Source organism: Phytophthora sojae (assembly GCF_000149755.1).
Source record: "Phytophthora sojae unplaced genomic scaffold PHYSOscaffold_17, whole genome shotgun sequence".
In the NCBI taxonomy this organism is placed as follows: Eukaryota; Oomycota; class Peronosporomycetes; order Peronosporales; family Peronosporaceae; genus Phytophthora; species Phytophthora sojae.
Window position 1 is genome coordinate 135920 of NW_009258131.1, and position 14825 is coordinate 150744.

General features: G+C 51.6%; 4 protein-coding genes across 4 annotated transcripts; 1 reads left to right on the forward strand and 3 right to left on the reverse strand.

Annotated features, from left to right (window-relative positions):
• Window positions 1–918: 918 nt before the first annotated feature.
• PHYSODRAFT_342460 (hypothetical protein) lies at window positions 919–5678 on the forward strand (the record flags this gene model as incomplete). Its single annotated transcript, XM_009540924.1, has 9 exons — window positions 919–1596; window positions 2448–2794; window positions 2904–3678; window positions 3712–3814; window positions 3869–4116; window positions 4253–4338; window positions 4418–4814; window positions 4864–5413; window positions 5455–5678. The coding sequence occupies 9 exons, from the start codon at window positions 919–921 to the stop codon at window positions 5676–5678; spliced, it is 3408 nt and encodes a 1135-aa protein (XP_009539219.1).
• A 778-nt stretch (window positions 5679–6456) lies between these two features.
• Window positions 6457–7037, reverse strand: PHYSODRAFT_431270 (hypothetical protein; the record flags this gene model as incomplete). Its single annotated transcript, XM_009540925.1, has 3 exons — window positions 6457–6687; window positions 6754–6838; window positions 6895–7037. Coding segments are annotated over 3 exons (459 nt in total), but the record flags the coding sequence as incomplete, so codon positions are not given.
• A 114-nt stretch (window positions 7038–7151) lies between these two features.
• PHYSODRAFT_534397 (hypothetical protein) lies at window positions 7152–7337 on the reverse strand (the record flags this gene model as incomplete). The annotated part of the gene is made up of 1 exon (XM_009540926.1): window positions 7152–7337. The coding sequence occupies one exon, from the start codon at window positions 7335–7337 to the stop codon at window positions 7152–7154; it is 186 nt and encodes a 61-aa protein (XP_009539221.1).
• A 4404-nt stretch (window positions 7338–11741) lies between these two features.
• Window positions 11742–13047, reverse strand: PHYSODRAFT_566532 (hypothetical protein; the record flags this gene model as incomplete). Its single annotated transcript, XM_009540927.1, has 4 exons — window positions 11742–12188; window positions 12249–12533; window positions 12571–12616; window positions 12881–13047. 4 exons carry the CDS (start codon window positions 13045–13047, stop codon window positions 11742–11744), a joined length of 945 nt encoding a protein of 314 aa, XP_009539222.1.
• Window positions 13048–14825: the final 1778 nt, after the last annotated feature.

Genomic DNA, 14825 nt, shown 5'->3' on the forward strand with positions numbered 1-14825 from the left:
TCGCCTACACTTGTCGCGGTAATAGACCACGTGATCAGGTTCGCGCTTAGTGAGATCGTAGTACACATGGAATAACTCGCGCAGCATATTGGGCAGCTTCTGGATGTCCCCCGACGCCTTTTGGGCACGTCCATCGATGCAACACCTGCTCACACGGAAGACGTTGGGAGTGCGGCTTGAGCCGGAAGGTACCACTTCATATCATATGGGAGTGAATGTTTCGGAGCGGCCTTGTACCAGTTTTGCACTAGCAAGACCATTTTATACACCATTATTAGATTAGGCGTCTAAGGCAATAGAAATTGCGTATCGAGACAGCTGGGCTCGGCTATATTAATTGACACTGTGTCGCACTGGATCCGTTTATTTCGGTATGATGCTGCGTAAATGTTTTAAGCGATTTGGCCTAGTGGTTAGACGCTGACGTGCTAACGTGGAGGTCGTCGGTTCAATGCCCAGCACGGCCAAATGGTAACCCTTGGCTTTCGCACACTTTTAAATCCCCGTACGTGCGCTCGGTGTGTTTGACAGAATCGGTCGTTGCTATAGCGACCCCAACGCCACCAGAAATCCATAGCGTGACGGTGCCGACAGCGGCCTACCCCTGCCGACACGACCAATCATTGGTGGAAATACTGAAATTGTATGATTGGTCAAAACGGCTGCTGCATTTCACTTCTCTCATTTTCGTTTGGGTGTGGTGGTCATTGGCGGGGCCCCTGAGTGCAGTAGCGGCGCCCCTGAGCGCAGTAGCGGCGCTGTGACCTGCGCTAGCCCTCTCCCCTCCCGGCTTTGCGTGCGTGGCATGCTGGTGTGCGCAAGCATGGGCAAGACGTTCAAGACGGCTGGGAGATCTGTACAGCCCCTCCAAGTGTGAGTGCGTGTGCCCTTGGGCCCCGTCGAGGAGCAAGGAGCCCAATGACGCCCAAGACGAAGGGCAAGGGACGGAAAGAGCCGGGGGGAGGGGGGGCAAGATCGCGAATGACGGCGGGGAGACCCACGGCACGATGGGCGGCAGTGCCCAAAGGCACGAAGGACGGCAGGTTGACCAAGGGCACGAAGAACGGCGGAGGGACCATGGGCACGACGTACGGCGGAGGCGCCAAGTGCGTGGAGGGTGGTGGGGAGAACAAGAGCGCGACGGCGACACCAAGTGCGTGGAGGGCGAGAGCGAGGAGAGGGAGCAAGGACGCTCAACGAGTAGTCTGCGCCTGGTGGTCGCTCACACGGTGTCCACCCGCCCCTGCTGGACGAATCGCGCGTGAAAGGAGACAAGATGAAGAGGAAGGGTCCAAGATGGAGAAGGAGCGGAGGTCAGAGCAGGAGGCGGCAGACACACCAGCACTACGCGGCACTGCCGAGCCAGCCCAGGGACCCGCAGTAGCCTCCCTCACCCCAGTACCGCCTCGCCAACCAGCAGCACCAGCAGCAGTAGCAGCAGCAGCGCGGCGTCTGCGCTCGTTGACGCAGACGGCTGCGAGCATTGATCTCTGGGCGGCGAGGGGGACTCTCGCTGCTGTCGAACAGGGGGGGGTGGAGGACGTGGCCAAACCGCACTTACTGGTGGAGCGGCGCTTTCTACCTGGTGCTGCGGTGGTCAGTGCACAACATAGGCACTGTATTTATTTTCATTTAATATTGAAAAGATTAAATATGTGATATTCGCTAGTTCACGCTCCGTTTTGATATATCTTCTGTAGAGTCACTTGCATGTCTCGCTGGCGACACCTCAGCAGCAGCGACAAAAGTCCCATGAGCAACACCTTACCTGAAGGCGCTTTGTGTCATGCACGCATGTGGGTAAGGCGCCGCCGAGAAAATTCGATTGAATTTATGACGTAAGTGAAGGTGTCATACAAAATGCTTCCAACAGCAAACATACGCAATACAAACTCAATGTGAGGTGTCGGCAGCAAGCAAAATATGTGTATAATCGCCTAATTACTTAACCTCACTATAGGTGTATAACGTATCTCCACAGCCCTGCCGACATTACACCTTTTCCAGGCGTAATTCGCGGTGTGCAAATACAGTTCGGCAAGAGCAAAAACAAATTCGTGAAGTGCAAATCGAAATTCATCAAAGCCTCCATGAATGAATCATGGAAGGCGACTCTTCAAATATTTATTTTCAGCAGACATAGACTGATGAGCTGGTCGGTCGTAGACCAGGGCCCCTCTGGCTGGATAATCACGAGCTGTAACGGGACTACCGAGAGTGTACATGTACTACAGACGATGGAGAACCTGTTGTGCCAATTCCATCAGCACCCTTATTATGCAGATGTAGCGCACGAAGCTCACAGCCATAATGTTATTTTGTAATCCTATAATGAAAACAATAATGTTTTGGAGAGAATAATAGATGATAGTTTATCGCTATTATGGAGGTTTTGATGAATTTCGATTTGCACTTCACGAATTTGTTTTTGCTCTTACTCGATCCAGTTTGTCGTGGGTTTTATCATCGGATCCGCCCATGGGTGGAATATCACGCTGGTGATGGCGTGTGTGATGCCTGTCATGGCGCTCTCGCTCAACTGGATGATCAAGACGTTCACGATCATGTCGGACTTTGCCCAGAAGGTGTATGCTGAAGCAGGATCAGTGGCCAAGGAGACACTGGGCTCTATCCGTACTGTGGCTTCGTTGAATGGAGAGCAGAAGGCAATTGAGAAGTTTGAGAGCAAGATTTTCAAGGCAGAGACGGAAAACATCAAGCTGAACATGGTGGTGACAGTGGTGTATGCGCTGTTCTTGGCTAGTATGTGGATCATGTACTCCGTCGGACTCTGGTACGGCGGGTGGAATGCTTCAAAGGGGGAACCAACGCCGGGGGGGTGTTTTCGCTGCCTTCTTTGGCGTCATGATGGGAACAGGTTCTCTCGGCCAGGTTTCCCCGAGTGTTTCCGCTGTGGCTAAGGCCGCTGGTGCTGTTGAGCAACTGTTCGCGATCCTGGACACTGCGAGTGCTATCGATGCGGAGAAGGAGGACGAGGGAATCATTCCTGACACGTGTGAAGGCAAGATCGATGCGGTGAACGTCAACTTCACGTACCCGAGTCGTCCTGACGCCCAGATCCTGCGCGACTACAATGTCACCATTGAGCCTGGTCAGACCGTGGCTTTCGCTGGTGCCAGTGGCGGCGGCAAGAGTACGCTGATTGCTCTGATTGAACGCTTCTACGACCCCACCAGCGGCACCATCTACCTCGACGGACGGGATGTTAAGACACTGAACGTCAAGTGGCTGCGCTCGCAGATCGGCATGGTGTCGCAGGAACCTGTGCTGTTCGCCACGACCATCTTCGAGAACATCGCCATGGGTGGCGACAACGTGACCCGTGAAGAGGCCATCGAGGCCTGCAAGCTGTCGAACGTGCACAACTTCATCATGTCCTTGCCGGAGCAGTACGACACGCTGGTGGGCGAGAAGGGCGTCTCTCTATCTGGCGGCCAGAAGCAGCGAGTCGCCATTGCCCGTGCCATTGTCCGCAAGCCCAACATTTTGGTGCTGGACGAGGCCACGAGCGCGCTGGATAACGAGAGCGAGAAGATTGTGCAGGCAGCGCTGAACAACCTGATGGCCACGACCAACATGACCACTCTCGTAATCGCCCACCGGTTGAGCACCATCCGCAACGCGGACAAGATCGTGGTGTTGAATGAGGGCCACATTGTGGAGAGCGGCACGCACGACTAGCTCTTGAAGATCGAGCACGGCGTCTACCAGAACATGTACCGGATCCAGGAGCTGCGATCTCAGGAGGAGCAGCAAGAAGCGGAGAAGCGTGAGGCCGAGAACGGACTAGAGAGTACGAAGATGACACGGACATTGAGTGGGGTATCGGCTAAGACTGACATTTCAGTGAGCGCGGTGGAGAATAACTTCTTGGACAAGAAGCCGTTCAACCTGTTTGATTTACTGAAACTCAACGGACTCGCGCGGAACCACTTTGTCTTTGGGCTGGTCGGTTCCTGCGTCGGAGGCATTGCGGTGCCAGCTTCAGCCCTATTAATCACGGGCATGATCACTGCTATGACGGAACAATACGCGCTCTTCGAGAGGACCTGGGGACCGATCTCACCTGACAACGTTGTACAACGACGTAGAGCTGTACGGCATTCTCTACCTCGTCGGCGCTGCAGTGATCGCGATCTTCACGTATCTGCAAATGAACTGCTTCAAGTACATGGAGGAGAAGATCACGACACACTTGCGCACTGCCAACTTCAGGGGCTTGTGTTGACAGAATGTTGGCTTTTTCGACGAGAAGGAGAACGCGACTGGCGCGTTGACTGCTGATTTGGCTACGAACGCCACCAAGGTTTCGCTGATGTCTGGAGTCCCAAGCTGCGTTTACCCAAGCTGTCTTCACTTTGATCGCTGCGCTTGTCATCTCCTTCGGGTTCGGAAGTTGGCTGCTATCGCTCATCATGCTGGTGCTTTTCCCCATGTGGATTTTCGGGGAGGTGGCGCGTATGAAGGAGATGGAAGATGCTGGTTTGATTTCAGATGACTTGGCAATCCCAGGAGCCCACGCGTCAGAAGTCCTTGGGAACATCCGCACGGTTGCCGCTTTGGGTATCGAGAAGAAGTCTGCCACCACGTTTAATGAGCTGCTTCAAGAACCGCTGCGCAAGGGCCGGAAGGAAGAGCAGGTTAGTGGTCTGTCGCTGGGATTCAGCTCCTTCATCATGATGGCCACGTATGCGCTCGTGTTTTGGTTTGGAGCCAAGAAGGTGAACGACGGCACCGTTGGTTTTGCGGAGATGATGCGGACATTGATGGCCATCACGATGTCGATCCAGACGGTCAGTTTTTGCCTCCCGATTCTTGACTGACGGACCCAAAGCGTTCAAGGCCGGATCGACGATTTACGCACTTCGTGATCGCGTCGCCCCAATTGATTCATTCACCTCCGACGGATTCCGTCTAGCCAAGGTTGAGGGCCGCCTCGAGTTCAAGAACATCTCGTTCCGATACCCCGCGCGCCCGGAGATCAACGTGCTCAAGAACTACAACCTCACTATTGAACCCGGCCAGACGGTGGCGTTCTGCGGCCCTAGTGGTGGAGGCAAGAGCACTATCATCTCGGGGATCAAGCGGTTCTACGACCCCGTGGTTGGCGAAGAGCTGCTCGACGGCCGCAACATCAAGGACCTGAACCTGAACTGGCTGCGCAGTCAGATGGGTCTGGTGGGCCAGGAGCCCACACTGTTTATCGGTACTATCGCCGAGAACATCGCGTACGGTCTGGCCGAGCAGCCGAGTCAGCAGGAGATCGACGAGGCCGCTAAGATGGCCAACGCGCACGACTTCATCACGCATTTCCCGGACGGCTACGAGACGCAGGTGGGCATGAAGGGCGAGCAGTTGTCTGGCGGCCAGAAGCAGCGCATCGCCATCGCGCGTGCGATCCTGAAGAACCCCAATATTTTGCTGCTGGACGAGGCCACAAGCGCTTTGGACTCGGAGAGGTGCAGGAGGCTCTGGACAAGGTGGTGGCGCTGAAGCGGCGGACGACGATCGTCATTGCTCACCGGTTGTCTACGATTCGTCGCGCCGACAAGATCTGCGTGGTGAGTGGAGGCAAGATCGCGGAGCAGGGCACGCACCAGGAGCTGCTGCAGCTAAACGGCATTTATGCCAACTTGGTCGAGTCAGCTACTGCTTAGACAGAGACATCCTTTGAGTACTATACAAGTAGATTTGCTTTGGGATTTAGCGTGTCATGCATTTTAGGTTTTGAACGAGATAGTGGTAGCTACTATACAATCTAACTTCGCAAGTGCTAGAGCACTTCCGAGCCGAAATACCAGAAAATGTAAGTTGATGGAGTCGTAGATTTCGCATTCTTAATAGGGTCGCTTAGGTCCAACTGTTGCAATCCTACTTTTCATCATGTGAGGTGTCAGTGTCAGCTGACTGATGCCTTTCAAGGCAGGTCCGCACTAGATTGCAGACCAACGTACTGATATCGGACGCGCGCATGTCATAGGCGACGGGCATATTTCCCTTCATTAGGTTGACAGAGTTAGGGTTGTCCACCGAGTGACTAGAGTGACTATGGCTAACCTGAAACGCTACTTGGTATAGCCCTGGCTCCAGATTCCTGATGATGCCATCATCTCCGATTGAATAGTTTTCCAGCATTGACCAAAACAATTTTACGTTATGCTTGGAAGTTGCCTCCAACCGAATGGTCTCATGACGCTCTGCAGCTGATTCGAGCCCCTCGATGTCGTTCTGCAACCTCGAAATCACTTCTTCGCGACCTGACAAATGTTGCCGGAGGTTCTTCAGTTCTTCCGATGCAGTGGTTAGCTCAGTTTGAAGTGACCCCACTTGGTTTCGAAGATCAGCATCCGCCACTTCGCGTTCCGACAGGTCACGTTGAAGCTTCTTCACCGCGTCTTGCAGCTCTGCTACTATCGTGTTGACTGCCGCGTCACTTCGGAGATCTTTCACCTCGTCCTGTAGGTCGCGCAGCTTGGCCTCGAGAATATCAACCCGCTCGACCGAAATCGGCTCCAAGTCGAACGCGTACGTCAGCATACGAGGGCGCAGCATCGCTTGAATCTTGACCGAGAATTCCTGTTGCAAATGGCTCTCCTCTGTGCTCTGCAGAGATCGTGGAAACTCACTTGCGTCTTCGACAGCTCGATTCAGTAACTCACGGAAGCACTGCAGTCAGCAGGGTACGTGGATCAACCCCGAAATTTCAATGTGATCTGACGTAATAGTATGAACGCACCTCGATGCAGTCAACGGCACCACATCCGGAATGTAGTTGGAGGGGTTAACATAGTCGATAAGTATTAAGTCGTTCGTGCACCTGCGGTCAGTAGAGATTGATCGGATCGCCCGCGGTATAATATTTGCACAACTTACCACTGTTTCTTGCTTTCGCAGTTCTCGAGCCAGATGCGGAGCTTGCCGCTTTTCAGTGAGAGCGAATAGCGGTAGGGCTGCGTCGGTGGGAGCGCAAAGGACGTAGTGCCTTCGTATTCGATGCTTTTGTGCACGACGGCCTCGGTGACAGATTGGACCGGCACGCCTAAATTGGTATCTTGAGCAGAGGGGCTGGACAATGCTTGGTTACTGGCAACCTTCGCGAAGCCGGACTTCTACGGAAAACGTCGTGCAAATCAGCCGTTTTGTATGGAATTCAGGGTGCAGCACCCTGAATTCCATACAAAACGGACCGTGCCGCAACGGCAACGGAAATACTCGAGAATCACCTCGTCGTTCTCGTCGCGACACGGGCGGAAGTAAAACCCCGAGACTTGGGAGTTCATGTAGGTAGGGCGAGGGGGGCGGATAGCGCGAACCATGCTGGATGAGGTCTTGGAGGCTTGAGAAGTGAAAATTGAAAAGTGAGCGCTGCCAAATGAGCTGCAACTAGCAACGCAGACAACCAGTGATTCCAGTTCTTCTGAACGACTGGAAGCGAGAAGATGGCTGGTAAAACGCTAACAGTATTATATAAAGGTAACTGTCATAAATTATGTAATATCACAAAGCACATCAATAAATTATCACGGTAGATGGCTGAACCCGCCGAAATGCGTAATTTATTGTTATTTTCTGAAATAATGTTATTGACAATGCTATTTTCGGAGGCCCTGAGGGTGCTCATTGACCGGCGAATTCCACGAATGCGAAAATGTCAGGCATACAAACATCAAATGAAACGGCCCATAATGCAAAATGTAGTGGAATTCATCGTGCAGTTTGCACGAAGCATTTTGTACCGCATATTTGGTACATCTTGCGAAAATAGAAACGCCGACGCTCGTGTGCAGGTAGCAATGCAGAGCTTCGGCGGTATATGCGGAAATTGGCGAACTGCTGATGACAAGCAAGTACGTAGCTCTATCGATACGGTAAGTTTTAATTTGTCAGATCTTTTGTCTGAGCAGGTGAAGTAAGTTAAATAAAATGATTGTTCCTTTTCTTCTGCGTTGAGCAAGGGAAACTTTGTTGATTGTCGTAGACACTGCCCATGCACATAGGCCAGCTTTAGCTAAGACCTACTACGTTGATTGAGCGGTAGTTTACTTCGATAAAGCTCCAGCGCGCGTGTAAAGTTCCGCGTGCTGCATTATCGTCGAGTCCACAGCCGATTCGTGTCCGGTCTGGTCGCAGCAAAACTTGAATATAGCCAACACCGCAGCGCCGGTTATCTCGATCGCTTCCATCGCCGTTAGTGTGCCGTTCGAGAGTCTCATCAAAAGCTACCTAGAGCAAAGAACGAACGCCCCGAGCTACTACCAGCGTCGCTGCCCGGGTCCAGCAGAAACTCGTTTCTGAATTGGCTACTTCCGCGTTCAGAACGGCATGGCATTTTCTGAGCCAGAGGTGTAAAACCTCTTCGATATGCCCGAGCTGCCGATGCAACCAAGTGCAGCGGCGCCCTTGTATCCCACGGACCAGTGATGTCTGGCGCCGAGTAAACGGCGATGCCATCGCCCGTCGAGAAGCGGAAGTACGTGCCATCAGCGCGACGGATGATGCTCGGATCGTTCGTGTTCACGCAGACGCCTGAACATGCCTCCGGGTTGACGTACGTATCGGCAGCTGCGCTCCACCAGATGTGTTGTGTGATGCGACGACGCTCGCCCACGCCGCCGTCCGCTGCGCTGCTATCTACGACCAGCTTCGCAACCTTAGAGACGCTGTCCCCGCGTCACGCGAGTCTCTAGGGCTATTATGAAGCAAGGTAGTGCTAGGTAAACGTAGTGGGTGTCGACAGAGATGGCCTTCTCCGCACTTGTCACTCGTTAAGCACATGAATCGAGAGCTTTCGTAGATATCTTGCTGAAGAGCTTTGGAGAGAGCTCTCAGCTCTAAGAGCTGAGCTCTTTGAAGTGTCACGTTGAACTCGTCAACGTTGTCAGAAATACCATAGAAATATCATAGAAACGTTTCTATATTTCTTGATTAGCGTCTTGAATGAGTACGGGTCCTAGAGACTATGCCCCAGGATGATCCGTATTCTTAGCTCTTAGCTCTGATGCATGGTTTTATCCATAGAACGACAGATAAGATATAACTGGAACATGAGTTATGATCAACAAAGTTGCTGTGTGTCTTGAGTTTGTGTTAGAGCATGGCAGCTCGAATAGTTCTCCACCGGTGACCAGAAGCACTTACTCCCGCACATGGCAGTTGCCTCCAACTGAATGAATTCAGGACTCGCACCAGTTAATCCGTGGACCTTGGAGCTACACTTTACAGTGCGTTGGGGCTTCATCACTTCGGCCTTCAGTAACTTAACTTGGTGTTGGAGATCTTAAATCACTGCTTCGCGGTTCGACAGACCACGTTGGAGCTTCTACACCGAGTTCTGTAGCTCCACCACTACGAAACCTGCCCCAGCGCCATGCCGAAGATGCTGCACCTCGTCCTGTAAGTCGCGCAGCTTGGCCTCGAGTACATTGATTCGCTCCACTGAGATCGGCTCCAGATTGAATACATAGGTCAGCACGCGAGGGTGCAGCATCGCTTGAATATTGACCGAGAATTCCAGCCGCAGCCGATCATCTTTTGTAGACTGCAGAAACCTTGGGATATCGCTTGCGTCTAGGACAGGGCGACTCAGTAACACTGTTACGAAGGAATATACGGATCAGTATCTTACTTAACGCCATAGCATAATGTACGGACGTACCTCAATGTAGTCGAGAACGCCTACATTCGGTATGTAGTTGGTCGCGTCGACGTATTCCACAAGAACAATGCTCCTACAACACCCAAGGATGAATATTGGGTCAATACCATAACAATTCAAGTGTAAGATCGATTAGAAGACAACATTACCATTGCTTCTTGTTGTCGCAGTTCTCGAGCCAAGCTCGGAGCGTACAGCTCTTCAAAGAGAGCGAATAGCGGTAAATCTGCATCAGCTGCGGTGCGAAGGTCGTAGTGCCTTCATACTCGATATTGTCGTGCGTGACCGCCACGGCGACGGGTTGGACAGGCACTGCCGTGGTGGTTCCTTGGACAGAGGCACCGGGTACCGTCTCAAAGCCGGACATCTTGATTAATGCGGTGTTGGGCAGAAAGCTGGAAATTCCGGAGTGACATTGACCGACGAACGTGCCCTAAACATTCTCAGACGACCAAGATGGTGCTGCCAAAGTACTCGGTTCTGGCGGATCGGCTTATCGCACATAAGCCAAGATGGGGAGTCAAGACGCTTGCAACGAACTGGATAAAACCAGCGGACAGAGTATTCTCACGAATAGTGCTTACCGGTAGTCATTGAATTGTAGATAAACCAAAGCAAAATCTGGAGCCTTAGTGGCATAGAAAAAAAAAATTATAATCGGACCGTGTTGGTACAGCCAAGGGAACCACTTCAGCTTATCACTGCAGCCTGAGTGACTATCTACCTCTGTCGTCTCCGACACGCACTAATCTAGACAGTCAACTTCGCGGGGAGAGCGAACGTCATGTAACCACTCGAGACGCTGCCATTGACGTGAACGGATACTTGGTCACCTGCACATGGATGATGCTGGACAAAGAGAAAACCATCGGTGCAGCAAATAATGCGGTTGCCTTTATTCAGCTGCATTTTGCCATTGCCACTCGTTAAGTGCACCGGAACGTTCACTTGGTAAATGCCTGGATTCAGATCGTGAAAAACTCGGTCGAGCACTTTGAGATGTTCGCAACGCCAGAGAAGCAGTCCTTCAGAGCCTAACTGACTTGTTGCTCGCGCAAGAAAGACGCTTGGAGCTTTTACGGACCCGCACAGCGTCTTCACCTCAGTTCGCAAATCCGAGATCATTTTTTGCATCTCCTCTTGCGCGGAGTTTCTCCCAGCAGCCTCTGCTTGAAGCAGCTTCACTTCCTGTTGCAAATCTTGAAGCTTTGACTCCAGAACATCGATTCGCTCCACTGATACCGGCTCCAAGTTGAAGGTGTACGTCACTACTCCCGACTTCAACAACGCCCTCACCTTCACGTAAAACTCGAGCAGCAAGTGATCGTCTTTTACTTTGCGAAGAGCTCGCGGAGGGTTTTTGACACCCTCCAGAGATGATGAGAGTAGCTCATGGAAACACTGTTCAACATTGTAGCAAGGGTAAGCCCACGAAGGTTTTGTGCACTCACCCAAGAAGATTTATACTACCTCAGCGTAGTCGGGCGCACGGGCGTCTGGGATGGAGTTCGATCCATCGACAAATTCTTCTTGGTCCAGCTCTTGTGTGCACCTTAGAAACATCGAGTTAAAACGGAGAAAACATGAGCTTGTAGTTTAATATGTATTGCGCTTGAAAACGGTCTTACCAACGCTTCTTGCTGTCGCTGCCTTCGAGCGTGATTCGAAGTTTTCCGTTGTTTAAGGAGAGGGCGTAGTGATATTTATGTGTCGGCGGAGCAGAGAAGGCTGTGGTGCCCTCAAACGTCCCTGGTGTTTGTAGGGTGGACTTCACCATGCTTACAGCCAGTCCGAAAGGTACCGACGACATAGTGATCGGCTGAGCTGGGTAGCTCGAAGTGATCTCGTGTCGGCGCCAATTGACTTGTGGGAGACCGACACCCCTACTACGTAGTATGCTAAAAGTGGTGGGGATCGCTATAAAAAGTATTCGTCTTATCCAGGGCAAGAAGAATACGGGTTGATCAAGCAGGAAGCCATGAAGAAGGCCAGCACATGAAGATTCGAAACGGGCTTTACATCTACATATGCATAGAAATCGTAACATTGGTACAAGCTCTGTAGTCTATTCAACATCCCCGATGCGGGTAAACGTAATCGAGGTGTTTGCAACGACTTCGGTGGGGCATTTCACTGTGAGTTGATCGCCCTTGTCGATACGGACAACGCACATGAGGCTGGTAGAGCAGAAACTTCCTTGAGTGTATCCAGAGTAGGCGAACTGTACACAAGTAGAGCCTTTCATCAGCTGAATGGCTTCCGGAAGACGGTCCGCGTGGTGATTGACGACAGCCAATATCTGGTACAAGCCTGAAAGCGGCAACCGAATCACACCGTCCTCTCCAAACACACCATCGAGGTTGCTATTGCTCCAGCGGATGACGTCGCCAACTCGGCTGGTTGCGACCGCCTGGGCGAGCACGAAAATGTCTTTCGCTTTAAGCTGAGCTCGTACATCCCCCAGTATCTTGGTCAGCAAGGCGGCACGTGCTTCAGATTCTTGGCGCAGTTTCTCCACTTCCGCTTTGACAATCTGGATCTCCGCCTGAAGTGATGCGGATTTGTTTTCAACTTCCAGGCGCAGTTTATCCATTTCGATCTTCATGTCCCGCACCTTGGATTCCAGAACGTCAATGCGCTCGACTGAAATCGGTTCCAACACGAATGCGTATGTCATCCCACGGGACTTACGCAGCACCTGAAGTGTTACTGCGATCTCCAACCGGAAGGTTTCGTCCTTGACGCGGCTGAATGTGCTCGCAATCTTGTCAATGCCATCGCCAGCAATATTTAATACTTCACAAAAACACTGGAGAGGACCATACAGTTGGTAAACAAGAAAGCTGCAATAAAGAGGCTTAAATCATACGTGCAATAGCAGCGTCCGGGATGACGTTCGTGGCGTCGACAAAAGCGTTAACGCCTAGTTCAGATGTGCACCTGTGTTGGGATACCAGTTGCGGTCATCAGTATCCAGTCTTCCGTTACCCCATACAATCGTGGTGGTCCTCCTTCAGATGATCCCGTCACTATGTAGGCACATCGCTGCCTCCCTTCGGCTGGCATAACTTCCTCAAGTTCGCGCCGCTTCCTCACAACCTTTAATGGACCGATGCCAGCTTGAACGCGGGAGAAACTGCTTGCTTCGCAAAAGCGAAAGTAGTATCATGCTCAGCGTATTGTACTGTACGTCGTGCTGCCTACCATTGTTTTTTGCTGTCGTAGTCCTCGAGCCAGATGATGCGTAGCCTGTCGTTCTTGAGCGAGATCGCGTAGCGGTAGGTAGGCGCCGGTGGCGGTGCAAAGATGGTGGTCCCATTGAACTCGAGCACGGGTTGCGCGGAAGTCGAGGCAATGGGGCTTGGGGGCATGATGGTGGCGCTTTCAGGGTGCACCAAATCACTTGTGTTGAAAAAGCTAGTAGAAGATGGCAGGCTCTTGCAGTCCCCCTCGCTCCTCATTGTGAACGCTCGTGGATGTTGCGCAGCTCTTCTCTAGTCTAAAGTGAGAACATGCATACTTCGATTTCAAATTCGAAGACCTAAATCAGGAAGGAGGTGACATAAGACTACGAGGTGTCATGCGACATCATTTTTTTTAATATTGTTTAGCTACCATGATACTATCAGAAAGGTGAATGTCTGGGCTACGCATTGAAACCTACGTCGACACCACCAACGCTGCTGCTTCAGTTTACGTCGAGGCATATCAAATATCACTCATTGTTCTAACATTTTATTTATTTATTTTGCATTAAAGTGGCAGTGTTTTCGTGAGGGATTAAACAGTGCACACGACGACGTGTCCAGTATTGCGACTTTATTTCAGCAACACTAAGGACGCCCTTCGTTTGGAGATTGCGGTCAGAATCCGAGTCATTCGAAAGTCACGAGTGATGGAGTACACATTCGGAATGAAACCGATATGCCTGGAGCACATTGGCATCCTCAAAGCAAAAATTCATTACCTCCAAGAAGAAGTTATGAGTCGGCTCAAGCGACTGAAAAAGACAACTATTACGTGATGCACGAGATTCAAAAGGAGCTGGCATCGCTTCGTCAGAATTTATTGAGCCGGGGAATGCCGACTGCCGCCCTACGAAACGAGCTGAAGGTATTCCGCTGCCGAACCGTCAAGTTCAAGCCACAACTAAAGTGGGTGAGTTAATTCGTTGGGAGAAATCAGTGGATGCCCCATAAGTATAATATTCGGCTGAAAGAAGGACAGCAGGTAGACACACAACTCGGAGGGAGCAGCCTGTCGGGCCACCAAGCTAATCTCTTCAAACTAGCTCACCCGCCGTACATTCTCGACAGAAGCCTTAGGCTGTAGACTCCTAAAAATGCGTGAGCAAAGAACATTCACTACCAAATGATGTATTTCTTGAAAGAGCAATACCACGACCCGCAGCTTTAGGGTAGGCATTTTCACAGTGAGCTGATCGAACCCGAGTCATGCAATTGAGCGACGTCGATCCAAAGTTGCCTTGAGCGAATCCACAGTGCGCAGATTGAATGCAATCCGGCCTGAATGAACAAGTTGTGCCCCGCTGGCTGGTGGTTCACCACCGCTGTCATTCGGTACGTACCAGGCGCCTTAACGCGTATGATGCCGTCAATGCCGGTCACGCTGGCGTTCAGACCGAATACTCGTGGCTTGCACTGGGCTGACGACGGAGCATTCTTGGGCCAGCTCGTATGGGTTGGATGGCACATCGCCTTCACAATTCGCCAGACAGCATAATGCTTTCAGCCTTTGGACAAAGATTACTTCGAGTTAGGTGTCATGCCACCAAGAACCACGTTCGAGACGTACTCAAGGACAGAGTTGCCAGTGATTCGCGGATTAGGTACATAAAGCTTGAGCGACTGTCAACTTTGCAGCACAACTGGGGTCGACAAAGATGAAAAGCATTACGGGGTTACTCCTCCACTTCCGCATTGTAAAACATGGAAACCTGTAGGTAATTCCCTCTTCACACGTTTTGTTGCAGGTCCACCCTCAGGCCCACGGGGTCTTCAGAGAACCCAACTTTGGGTAAATGTTCTTGTTCAAGAACTAGCCAACTTCTCCAACATCGGCGATGTTGATCCCGCAGGGGTGGTCGATCGAAATCCAAACCAGCCAAACCGCTGTCGTGACGACACCA